This window comes from Nicotiana attenuata, chromosome 1, assembly GCF_001879085.1.
Source record: "Nicotiana attenuata strain UT chromosome 1, NIATTr2, whole genome shotgun sequence".
NCBI lineage: Eukaryota > Viridiplantae > Streptophyta > Magnoliopsida > Solanales > Solanaceae > Nicotiana > Nicotiana attenuata.
The window spans coordinates 35567540-35580751 of record NC_031989.1 but is presented as its reverse complement, the minus strand read 5'-3'; the positions used below and the strand labels follow the sequence as shown (position 1 = coordinate 35580751).

The 13212-nt window shown below is 35.8% G+C and overlaps 1 protein-coding gene across 1 annotated transcript; it reads left to right on the top strand.

The window, feature by feature from the left end:
* LOC109224565 (dol-P-Man:Man(7)GlcNAc(2)-PP-Dol alpha-1,6-mannosyltransferase) lies at window positions 111-13132 on the top strand. The gene is made up of 20 exons (XM_019389127.1): window positions 111-216; window positions 325-410; window positions 779-820; window positions 940-985; window positions 1677-1763; window positions 2907-2962; window positions 3686-3803; window positions 4742-4800; window positions 5769-5840; window positions 6774-6837; window positions 7002-7105; window positions 7489-7560; window positions 8070-8156; window positions 8244-8311; window positions 8812-8880; window positions 8957-9039; window positions 9957-10056; window positions 10864-10929; window positions 12399-12492; window positions 12578-13132. Exons 1-20 carry the CDS (start codon window positions 180-182, stop codon window positions 12665-12667), a joined length of 1500 nt encoding a protein of 499 aa, XP_019244672.1. The 5' UTR covers window positions 111-179; the 3' UTR covers window positions 12668-13132.

Genomic DNA, 13212 nt, shown 5'->3' with positions numbered 1-13212 from the left:
CGTACACAAGTATTCTCAATTTCATGAATCTATAGTTTTATTAATTATTCAAATATAACAAGTCTTTCTTTTTACGTCGTCGTTTTTGCCCTTTTTGTTACCTTCTTTTTTCCGACATTTTGACTTGCTTTCGGGACCGATAAAAACAAACAAGTTTAGTTATTCAGTTTCTCTCTACAATGGCACGCAAGTCTGAGAAATTCTTGGAGCTTTATGGTAAAATTCTCAGTTCCATTCATAATAATTATTTTTCCGTTTTGTTTTGAACTTGTAATATATTCTCGAAATCAAGTAGTAAGCCTATTGAAAGGATCTTCTTTATAGGCTACGATTTGGTATTGGGATCAATTGCTGCATTCTACGTGTTCATGGTACCTTACACTAAGGTAGAAGAAAGTTTCAATGTTCAGGTACTACTTTTTTAGTCCCAATTCATTTACCGGTGATTCATATTATTTAGATGAATTGGATTACTGCTATTTCTCTTCAAATTCACAAGATTGCGTGATTTTGTTAACTTTTGGTGAATTCCTTGTGTATTAAATCATTTTAATTAGGGGGTAAAGGAACAGAAGAATGTATGAAGGCTAGAAATAAATAGTATATAGTATAGTTTTAAGGCTATCTTATATCCTAGAACTGCAAAGTTTGGAGGCTGTATTTTAATTATTTTCTTCACTGTGCGTTGCTGACTATGCTCCCCTATTTTGTTTTCCTTTTTCTGCTGAAAAGTGTTGTCCCGTCAAGTGGTGCTAACATTTTCTCCTTCTTTGATTAGGCTATGCATGATATTTTGTACCACAGTCATCAGATAGAGAAGGTAATGATCTTCTATTTTCCTATTTTCCCCCTTAATTTTATCAATCACACTTCTGGTGAATTTCCTATACTCATTGGGTTTGTATTTTTTTCTTTCCTATCTTTGTTCTGCACCCTTAGTACGATCATCTGGAGTTCCCTGGAGTTGTACCTCGCACATTTGTCGGCAAGTTTTCTACTTCAGCTAAGCTTATCAAGAGATTATGGTTCTTATTTGTACCATGTGCTGATTTGGCATGAATGTCCAATTTGAAATAGTTATCAAAAAAGAAAAAAAAGATGGCCAACTTGTATTGTCAAATAACTGCAAAAGATTTTTAGCTTGTTGCTTGTAGATGCTCCTAATGTATTGCTGACTAGAGATGATAAATAACACTTTAAGTTTTTAGATTACCTAGTCGTTGAACACTTTATGTAGCCTGTTCAAGTCCTCCTATCAGTCACACACTTGTGCAGATATTGTATGTGTGTTTTCTTATGATCTAGAAGATCCCACCCCACTCCTCACCGCATGAGCTAGCTTTGGGTCGAGTTACCCAAGGTCCATTTTCTTATACATATAATTGCACATTACCTTGTCAAGAAAATAAGAAGAAAAGAACAGGTGCTGGTCCTGTTATTCCTTTGCTTGGGTAGTAGATGAACTTGGATAAACTCAAGGAGCGATACATGAGGCAAAAGATTTATCTATCAGAAGGAATATGTGTAAAATACATAGAGTGTCTAGTCTTAGATGCATGATTTATATTTCTAATACCATTTTAGTCAGTTAAAGCACAGTCCAGTCTTCAGTTCTCTTTGCGCACATTGTCTCCAAAATTTAACTTCTTTTTCTGCAAATTCCATCTATATTGCAGGGGCTTTTCTTGTATCTATTTTGGCATCTCCAGTTGTTCTCTTAATGAATTTGCTACACTTGCCAAAGCTGTATAGTCTCTACGCAGGTATGGTATTGTGAGGGAACATTTGTGTGGTTCGAGATTATAATTGAAGCTTGAATCTAATTTGAAGGTGTCTGGTAGTCTAAAACATGATGAGGTTTGACTCGTCGAAGCGTGATCTTTACGTATGAACTTTTGACCGCGACTGTTGCCGTGAATGTCTTTTTCATCACTTGAAACTCAAAAACATCTCTGTTTTAACTTGACATACATAAAAACTAGAAGAAATTTCACATTACATCCTACAATTTTTCAATAACATATTGGTGATCTCCAACCCATAGTCACATTGCCTTGGTTTGGATGCCAAACGTAAAAATATGTTGCAATCTTCTGCTTTACCATCTTCTGGGATGTCACCTTTTACACAACGTAACTTACTCATAGTAATTAGCAGGTTATGAGTACAAGTTAGCTGGGGTGTTGCTTTGTGGGAGGAGGTTGGTGATATAAGCTTTTTTTGATAATGAGGTTGGTGATATAAGCTGGAACTGTGAATAAATGAACCGCAGTTATCTGAAAAGCTGGACTTGATGCTAAAGTAATTAGCTGCTTATTGTTAAACTCAATGGTTCTCGTGTAGTCATATTTTGGTACAAGTAGAAAATGTCAAGTTTAATGAATGACTTTGTTAGAGGAAGTAAGCACTAATAACCTGAGAAATGAGATCACTAATGCGTTTAAGCTCAAATGACAACAGTGAGTTGAGTTATTGCTGGTAACTTAATCTACTAATATCCAATAATTAGGCATGTGTATATTCATTTTCCCGGCATTTGATACACAATGGTCATATGATTGAACATGTTACATTATTGGTGAATAGTCTGGTAGAAGTTTTAAAATGGAACAGGGCTTGCACAAGTCTTGGCTACTCTAAAGTGATCTCATGTCTGCTTTCCTTTCTTGGCTTCATATGAACAATGAAACACAATAAATAATTAGGATGACATGTTTTCAGTTTACAACGTTTAAGCTGGAAAGAGACACTTTCATATGAACATTGAATGGTGTTAATTCTCTATGAGTGCTTTGTTTATTTGACCATTAATTTCTGTTTATAGCGAGCCTAAAAACATCTGACGTGTTATTCCTTTATCTGCTGTATGATTTTTGTAGTGACTGACTCCGAGTTTGTTTGTGTAGTGCGACTGGTATTGGGTGGTATCGTTCTGTCTACGTTGCGATTTTTTCGCATTCAGGTATCCGATTGTATACAAAGAATATATTGAACTGCTTTTCTATTGGAACTCTATCCATCAACTTTGACATGTTTTCAGATAGGTGTTGGACTGAAGTATTTTGGTCTCTTATGAATCTTGCATTTGTTTGTGATAAGTATGAAATTTCATTAAACTGCACCAGGGAAGTGGGGAAATATCTACAGCAAAAGGATCTTAGTTCCCTTTTTAAAACTTTAGGGAATCTATGAAGTCCAGAAAAGTGTTAGCATCGTTTACAAAAGACATGTTGCACGATAAATTCAGAGTCTCTACAGTATCTAATATGTATGTCCAGGATCCATCTGATCAAATGTAGCAATATTTTTTTTGTATTTCTTTTTGTCCAGCATTATTTAAATTTGTTTTAAGTTATTATTCCCTATGTTCTGTTTTATATGACACTATCACTATCTAGGTAGTCAAACAATTTTTCATACATTTTTAATGTATTTCGAACTTGGTGTATATGCTGGTGGAAGGTACCAGGTGGAATACATGTTGGCCTGGACACCGCTGTCATAAAAAAAATTGTGACATAGTACTTGTGTAGTTTCAGAATGTAATTTCTTTTGACAAAGGGAATTGTGTTTTAATTGAGAAAATTGAATGGTTTAACTCCCGTACTCCGAACCTTGCCCCTTTTTTGGAGCTGGAGGAGTAAAAGGTGCCAGCTAATGATGCGATGTTAAATTGGTTCTGCAGATCAAGAAGAAGTTTGGATCTCAAGTTGAAGCCTTCTTTGTTATCCTGACAGCATCACAGTTTCATTTGCTGTTCTATTGCACCCGTCCTCTTCCAAATATACTGGCATTTTCTTTAGGTAAGTATTGGTGAATTCGTACTTTTCACTAAGTAGCTAACTATTTTTCCATTCGAATTTATCTTTCTTTTTGATCAATCCCAAATTTATGACCATACTTCCTGAAAAGAAAACTAGTAAGCTGCTGCTAGATAATAGAAGGGGACCTACTTCTACACTTATTTATAACCTTTCCCCTTCAGTCAGTAAGGCTCATGTGTTTCTCTATTGGTATGAAAGGATCCACAAAGTTAACTCTGCGCTTAACAATTATGTAAAGTAAGACTATGCTTGGCCTCTCTGCATGAATGACTTTGGTTTTCCAAACAGCTTAAATGTCCTGCAATTCTCTGCCCTTCATCACTTGTAGGTTGATGATGGTCCCAAGCTGGATCTGAAGATCCATTGCAATTGCACTAGTCTTGCTGGAAATAGAGAACAATCATGTTCATCAAATTATGAATGTAACAACTCTATAATTTCACCAAACCTTAAAAAAAAAAAAGTTTCTAGGTAGTATTAGATTTCCCCCTAAAGCCACAGACCTTAAAGCCTCAAACCAGAAAGGATAATTAGTGGCCCAGGAGATTTCTAATGGTAAGGCAGCAACTAAACTAAGCAGTGGCTTGCAGAGTTTATAATCGCAAGCATTGTATTACGCCTTATGTAACAAGGTTCTACTTGTTCCATATTGTTTCTTGTTGATATCGTGCCTAATGTTTGTGGTGTCTTGTACAAATGGATCATACTACACACTATTACTGTGTCATCTTTTCTTCTGATTAAAGCTAGCAGTTTAGTTGTGCAAAGTTCATTAATTAATGAATTCAAAAACCTTAATATGTTCTACATAGTCACTTCACGCTATATGAACTTTGATTCTACAGTCACTTTACTTCATGCAATTTGCTAGTCTCAGTGAATTTGAGCATTGATTGCACACTTTGTTTTTTTCCTAGTGAATTTGGCATATGGTTATTGGTTTAAGGGGAGTCTATATGCAGCATTAAATTGCATGGTAAGTTTGCCTAACCATTTAACTATCAAATCATTTTTATGTGACAGACATATTTAACATTGATTAGTTTGATTTCGCTAGAAGCCATGTGTTGGCAGATCTTCAAGTTAAATGATTAGTATGATTTCGCTAGAAGCCACGTGTTTGCAGATCTTCAAGTTATGTAAATGTGCCACCTTCAGTACTTTGTACTGTCATTGTCTGTTTGAGTAACTTATTCATTGTCAGCTATATATTTTGGGAACAGAAAAGTAGAAAAAAGGAACTAGGAAAAACAGTGAAGTAAAGCCTCCTTCCACATTCTCTAAGTGGTGAGCTTTGTGGTATTTGGTGGGAAAACAAGCTTGCTGGAAACAATGAAAAAAGCTATTTGTTTGTTAATGCAACTTGTGAATGATCCGAAAATTGAAAAATTAAAAATAATAAAAGAATTGAAAGATGTTTAGGCACATTTGTCTGGGCTTAAAATACTTGTGGGTTATTATATAAACATTAAATGTATTCTATTTTCTCTTTCTAGGTCTTTGTATCCCCTTTCTAGGCTCTTGTAAATATAGCAATGCTCCTGAGTGCTCTTTCTTGTGCAAGTTTCACAATTTTCTGTGTTACCTATTAAAAACATCTTAGACACCTGCCAGCCAAACCTGAGGAATAGACCAAGAATGAGCAAGGCCAGAATAATTAGACAATTGATCCCGTCCAACTACACCCTAAAAAGAATAAGCGGTCGCTGCAAAATATAATTTGACTTGTGAGTTCGGGTGTCAATTCCACAGAGCAAGGAATTCTGAGTTAAATATTAAGTTTATACCTAGTTTGACTAGTCCATACGACTGTAATGATTTAAAAGATGAGTAATTATTCTGTGTTATCAAACAATAATTAAAATTGCTAAGGCAAAAAACAAAATCAGCCATAGAGAATGACTATTTGTAGTTATCACATTAACTGTCTGTTTTCTGGTTCAGGTGTTTGCAACATTAGTCTTCAGATGCGACATACTTCTGCTCATTGCTCCTTTGGGTTTAGAGCTCTTGCTGGTGAGCTGGACGGTTGTCTACTTAAGAGTCATTACTTGCTCTTTTGAGTTTTATTTTTCCTTTCTTTTTGGAGCAACACCCGAAATGGCTGGTTGGATAAAGGAATTGGATCATCACCTGAACTTAGTCTTGATAGGAAGGAATCTTACCATTTGAGCTCACGTGAGTGATGCATAATGTCATGTGTTAATTTAGATATGTATTGTTATTGTCTGCTGAAATTAGTTTCCACAGGACCTGGATTTTTCCTAAGAAGAATTGTTTCACTTTAAAGGAATCTTGACTGCTTTACTTCTTCTGCCAACCCCTATCTGACCTTGAAAACTAGAGCACAACATTGAGTTCTATTCGAATGTTGTTAAAACGCTAACTGTTAAATAAATAGTTACGATTTTAGAGCACAAGTCAAACTCATGATAGGCGAGAAATCACACGCACATGGTTTAGCGGTTTGCTTCTCTTGTCAATTTAATCTCAAATATTTTTGCAATACTTCTAAATATTTCGGTCTCAATTGCTGGCAAAGCTTTCCTACTCTTTGATACTGATCCCTGCTTTTATTTGTCTTTTTCATCTCCCGCATTGAGAATTTTTGTATAAAGACTTATTTGTCCACTTACACCGAGAACATGACATTTATTTTCTATTATAGAGTTGCATGCACTTGATGCATTCACGTCACACCTGATTGCTTTGACAATTATTCGTATGGGTGAAAGATACAAACTCAAATGAACTTTAGATGACCAAACAGAAAGAAAGAAAAGATATCCAGTGCCGAGTACTGCATAATGAAGTGGATAGATTCTTTCAGAATAAATTTCTCTGTGGAATTTGTTTCGTGCCATTGTTTTGTAATTTTTGATAACCTTATGAGGTGTATGCTTACGCAGCTTATTCTGCTTAATATGGATATTTATTTCTTATGTGTAGACTAAATCGGTTTCTTTCTGGAGAGCACTGACGTCCTGCTTAGCTGCTGCTTTCCTCTCTATAGGTTCGTAAACTACAATATTTAAGGAATATCAGTTATTTGGTGAAGTAACTTGTGTAATTACCAAGTTTATCTGCTATATACTTTATCAGGAAAAAAGTGTTTTTTTTTAAATAAGGATGTCATGTTATCTGAAAGTTTGAAACAATAATTTGACTATATTACAGGCCTTACTGTTCTTGTTGATTCAGTCATGTGGAGAAGGTTGTTGTGGCCTGAGCTAGAAGTTTTCTGGTTCAACTCTGTTTTGAACCGCAGTTCTGAATGGGGTGTATCCTGCATTGGTAAATGTAATTAAGCATTTAGTTTCTATGTATTTCCAAGGTGTTCTACTGGATAACCCATGGTCATAGTATCTGTCGGCACATGTATGCGTTTTTTTCCTTTCCCGGTAAAGGAGGTCTTGATATAAAGCTTTGCATGTTCTGGCTAAATGTTTCTGTGAGCATTTCCTGTGAATTCCATGATTTGCCTTTTTATTTTATATTATTCTGATAGATTTGATTTTATTCCTGAAGCTTTTATTTGTGGGCAGCCTTTTTTATTTGATAGATTATGCCATTGATGTTAACTTTTGAGTAGAACTCTTTTAACTAGACTTTTTGTTACCAAAGGTTTCCATATCTTTTGGTGTTCCTTAATAAATGTGAACAGACACATCCTTTCCACTGGTATTTCACATCAGCGCTTCCCCGCTCACTGCTTGCAGCATACCCACTTTTTTTGGTATGTATGTTTTTCATGTAACAATTTCAGCTTATGCATGCCAGTTATAAAAATAGTGGGATTTGTCAGGACCACCATTCTATAAATCGTCAAAGAGAAAGCCAGAGGTATCTGAGAAGCAGCAATTGAGGCCTAAATCCCCTTAAGAATGCAATGATAAAGTTAGCCCCATTAAATGAAGTTCGAGGTAGTCATAGCTCAATAGTTCCAGGAACTTTTGAGTAAAAAGCAGTCTGAAGAGAACCTTTTTTATTCGTCCTCGGAAATGTTTAGCATGTAAGGATAGCCAAAAATATAGGGAAATGACCTCTTGCTTCATGTAACAGCAACAGGAAGGTAGCCATCGTGCTGTTACATTTCTAGGCAGTGCTAACTGCTAACTGCAAACCGTGCATACCATTAATATTTTGGAAGTAGTAATGCTACTTTGCTATTCTAGGACTGAGGTATCAATTATTTCACTTGGTCCGGTTGATTCTTTTCTCGAATTTGATGTTACTTTTTTCCAGTTTGGGGTTTTACTGGACAGAAGGGTTTTCTTCTACATCCTTCCAGTTCTCTCATTTGTTCTACTGTACTCGAAGCTTCCGCACAAGGTATAGCTTAGTAGCTCTGTGTTTGAGTTGTATAGTTGATGTTAACATTGTGGTAATTTGTTCATTTGATAATCGTCAATGCTGCAGGAGCTCCGCTTCGTAATTAGTTCCATTCCCATCTTCAACTTCGCAGCAGCTGTTGCAGCTAGCAGAGTGTATGTTGCTTCTTATGCTTAGCATGATCTCACTTTAATTTTTACTGAGTTCCAAAAGACATTTTTATACGAGTATATACATGTGTAGTCGTTCTCTTTAGAGTAGCATATGGCTGGTCCTGTGTGAGTCTTATTTCAACCATAAATGATTGGCATTATAAAATATTGAAGAGTGGTTGGTTTCGCCTTCAGAACTTTGGACTTCGTCTACATCTAGCATTTCCCAGTTGCACTCTGAAGTGGAGATCTAGGATTTGCTTAAGCAATCAGTCAACCTGTATTTGCCACCATTGTGTCATTGATGTTAGCTAACATGTATTGTTGACAATATCTAGGGAAGTCTTTCTCATGGTGCTTCAAGTCTTTGCCTGAGCTTTTAGTATGCTGTTGTATCAGAAGAAGTTGTCTTTTCGAATCTCACCAATATTGCATAAGGTTTTATTATTATTTGTTAGAAGATCTTATTCTGTTGCATTATCTCAAGTCTCAACTTTATGCAGGTATAATAACAGGAAAAAGAGTTTCTGGAAGTTTCTGTACATTGCTATGCTGGGATTAATGCTTGGCAGGTATGATGGGGATGGACTTGCTCGTACTGCAGATTTGATTATTTGGGTGTATTCTGACACATTTTTTACTTTTTAGTCTAGCCTGCACGGCAGTTTTTTTCATGGCATCATACGAAAACTATCCTAGTGGTTATGCTCTAAAACCTCTGCATAGGATAGGTGAGCGTTCTCTCTATGTTTTATTCACATTCTTTTGAGATTCACATGAGCCATGGACTGCTTGGTCCTCTTATACTTATGAGGTTCAAACCAATAAAAATCACAAAATAATGTCCTGGTTTTTTCCTCTTCCTTTTCATATTTTTAACTACATTATGAACAAAAAAAGTAAAAAGGAAAAGAGTGGAAGTGGTAGTCCCTGAAAGTGCCTGGTACCGTAGTGTTGGGGACAAGTAAGATAGCAATGTACAATATAAAGGTACTCAATTTAAATGGCTTCACATGATTATAAACGCTCATGGTGTTCTTGAGGATTGAAGAAATGTGGTCCTTTTTTAATGCAAAAAAGCTGTTTCTTTACTGGTTTCTTTCCCTAACAGCCTTTAAATCTGAACAAGAGATCTTGGTCTTGCATAATTAATCCGGAGGCGCTAACTTTATAGTAATTTGTGGTTCTCAAGCAGTTAATTGGAGCTCTGTTAATAGTTGGGTTATATTTTTAACTTTCCAGTGATCCTGCAATGCTGATCTATTATGTACCTCTATCAGTCACTACTCCCGCGGTTTCAATTTATATGACACATTTTCCTTTTTAGTACGTTTCAAAAAGACACATTTTAAGTTTGGAAACAATTTAAATTTACACGTTCCGTTTTACCCATTTTATCCTTAACGAGAAGCTTTTATAGCCACATAAATGTTATGGCCCCACAAAGCTTTTATCCTTTAAGCTTTTAGGACCATAAGTTTCAAAAGTTCTTTTTTTCCCCTTAAACTCCATGCCGAGTCAATCTATGTCACATAAATTGAAACGAAGGGAGTAATACTTATTAGTTCTCTCATTCGTTTTACTTTATGATTTTCTCCTAACTTTTATGTTTTTCTTGCTTACAATCTCGAGTTGAATCTTCACCTAGGTGGTATAACAAAGAACTCGGATGAACTCTGGGTTCATATTGACACTTTTTCAGCGATGAATGGAATATCCCGATTTTGTGAAGATAATTATCCATGGAGGTATGCTTTATCATCTTGATGCAATTCACTTAGTGGTCTTTTCTGGGAGGAGATCTCATTGGAAGAAATCGTTTGGAGGATCTCCTTTCCCAAAACTGTGTACTAATGCATATTTGTATCTGTTGAAAACTCGAGAAAAGACACTTAACAATTCAATTTCTTACTAGAAAAGCTACTCCAGATAGCTTTCTGAAAGTCCTTTGAGTACCTGGGCTTTCTGAAAAATCCAATCTTTTAAAAATGCTTCCCTAGCCTAAACCATAAGTTTTATCCCTTTTGATTAGAACTAAAAAGAAGCAAAAATTGGAACATTTTTACCAAAGAAAAATTATTGAATTTAGGAATTGGATGATCTGCTTCACTGATACTCCCTCCATCCCAATTTATGGACATTCTTTCCTTTTTAGTCGGTTTCAAAAAGAATGATACCTTTTTATATTTAGTAAATAACTTAACTTTAAACTTCTCGTTTTACCCTTAATGTAAGGATTTATAGCCACATAATTTTTATGGCTTGTTTTAGACCACAAGTTTCAAAAGTCTTTCCTTCATTCTTAAACTCCGTGCCCAGTCAAACACCATCACATAAATTGCGACAGGGAGAGAGTACGACATTTGATTAGTAATTGAGAGAATATAGATTTTTGGCTTGCTTAACTGAAGTAATAGCCTTTGCAAGGATTATGGCTGATTTTATCTATACTTTTAACCTTCAACAACTGCGCATCTTTCAAAGTTTATGTTATTGTTTCTCTTTTTTCCTTCCAATTGCATTTAGCTTCAAGATTGCTATGGTTTTGGGTTCAGGTACTCTAAAGAAGAAAATATTTATCTGGAAGACTTTCAGATGAGAAATTTCACATATCTTCTGAAGTGAGTTCTTTGCAATTTATTTATCTTAATTGCTGTGATAATTCTTGAAATAGATTGCAAGACAGTTTTTTGGGGAACAAAAGAAACATTTCCAGTTTTCTCTGTATCTTAGAGGCTAAGCCATTATGATCAGTTGTAAGTGGTTTGTTGACTGATGCCTGTGCTTCTAAGTTAATGAGTTGAAGTGGTATTCTGAGTCTAAATAAAGACAATGTAGAGAGCGTGAAAGAGTGAGGTGATTGTTGGGAATTAGAGCTTGATTTGATCATCGGGTAGCTTGAGCGCTTTGATCTTCAGACTCCCCAAACGCTTCCGCTGCAAGTTCTATATAGCTGTCATCTTTCTTTGATTGCAGAGCTGAAGTTATTTCCAAGTATGCTTGGTATATTTCAGTGTCATCTGACGGAAGATACTTTTGCTTTCAGTGACACCACTGCCCCTGCTCCCTGTTATAGGATCCTCATTAACCCATGCATGATTTGCAAAACTAGGGATTAGTTCTAAATGAGCAATGATGGACCTTAGCATGACCCAAATGGATCACTGCACTTACCTTGGAAAAGAAGCACATATTTGGTGGTCTTTATCTCTGGAAAATATGGTGATTAAGCTTCACATACCAAGAATAACTCTCGATAAAGGATGACATTGATTTTACAGAACGTGATATGATGAGTTCGTTAAAATTTTGAATTGACTTTGTAAATGAGTTGATTATCACCTTGCCAAGGATGACGCTTTATTTTTTTTTTTCCGGTGCCTCCTTTAGAAATGTTGATATCTACAATGGAGAGGCATTGCTCGTGTGACATTCCGTATTTTCCATCCTGGGACCAGACTCTTAAAAAATCTATCAGACAAACAAATTTGCATCTGAATTAATTGACGTCTCTATTATGATGCGTAGATGCTTTAAGGGGCATGGATCCCTGAAGTGTAAGGAGGCTATTGCATTATTGTTGTTAAACTAATAGAGTTGGTGTTACTGATGAAAACTAGGTCTGTTAGTCTAGTATTAATTAGGAATTTATTTTTTACTTCTTGGTTCATTGGTAGATTGAAAACTTGCTTTCCAAATATATAAATTTATAAGGTATTATGGATGACCGGATGTCTTGACCATATCTAGTTTGGGGGTACATGGACCTATATTGCCTCTACATATCTTTGACCTGTCAATGGGTTTGAATGACTTGACAATATGGATTTAAAGGCTTGTTTTGAGCCTTGCAATATTCTCGTGATTGATTTTTCGCTGTAAAAAAATAAGAATTTTACTCTATGCCAATTGCTGAATCAGAATAGTAGCTGTACCTCCTGTCTTGACATTTCTTTCTATTCCCTTCAGCTTTAAAGGCTTAGGTTTTAAGCACAATCAATCCTCGTTCTTCACTGATAGCGTTTTAATTAAATGGATTTTACTTATAGTAAGTACACCAGCCTCATCCCTGCCAATTCTGCTGTTACAGTGAGAATGTTTACATCAAAGGATTCAAATGTCTGATGAGCGTGGATGGTTTTTCTCGGCTTTGTGTACGAATTGGTTTTCCTCCAATATCACTGGTAAGGATATCTTAGACGATGTCAAATGATAGTTGTAATGTTCTGGGCAGCATCCTTGTTACTTTAACCTGTTTGCATCATGTAGGTAAAGGAACCGAAGGTGTTTATTCATGGTAACATAAGAAACACGGATATCACAAATAGAAGCTGGCCAGGATGCCCATTTATTCCCTGAAAGCATCCAGTAGTGGGTCAGAAAATTTTGACGAGGCATAATATCTAGTCTTATCACGATTCCTTTTTGCAAAAACTGAATGGAGAACGAAGGGTCAGACATCAGCCGTGCTCGTTACATGTTATGTAATGAAGCTGGAAATTTCAGCTGGTTGCTGACATTGGATCATCTTTGCAGAAAGGTGTGTTTCTTCTAGGTTTTCACAACAAAATAGTTGACATGTCCAAAGCTTCAGTATTTCTATTTGAGAAAACGTGGGACGTGGATGTAAAATGTGTTGTCTCTCTGGGAGAAAGTTCAAATTTTCTTATGGCACTCTTTCACTGAAATCCAACATAGAGTTCAAACGCTGAATATTCTTGTCACATTTTGCCACTATATGTGTCACTACTCTGGTATCACCCAACCTACTAAACGGGAGAGAAAATTAAAATTTGTTCTTTGTTTTTACAAGAACTTTGAACCCCCCCTGGTGCTTTTATGATCATATTTATAGGGTGGGATTTTGGCATATTAACTTTTGGTCTATTACAACGCCCCCCCCC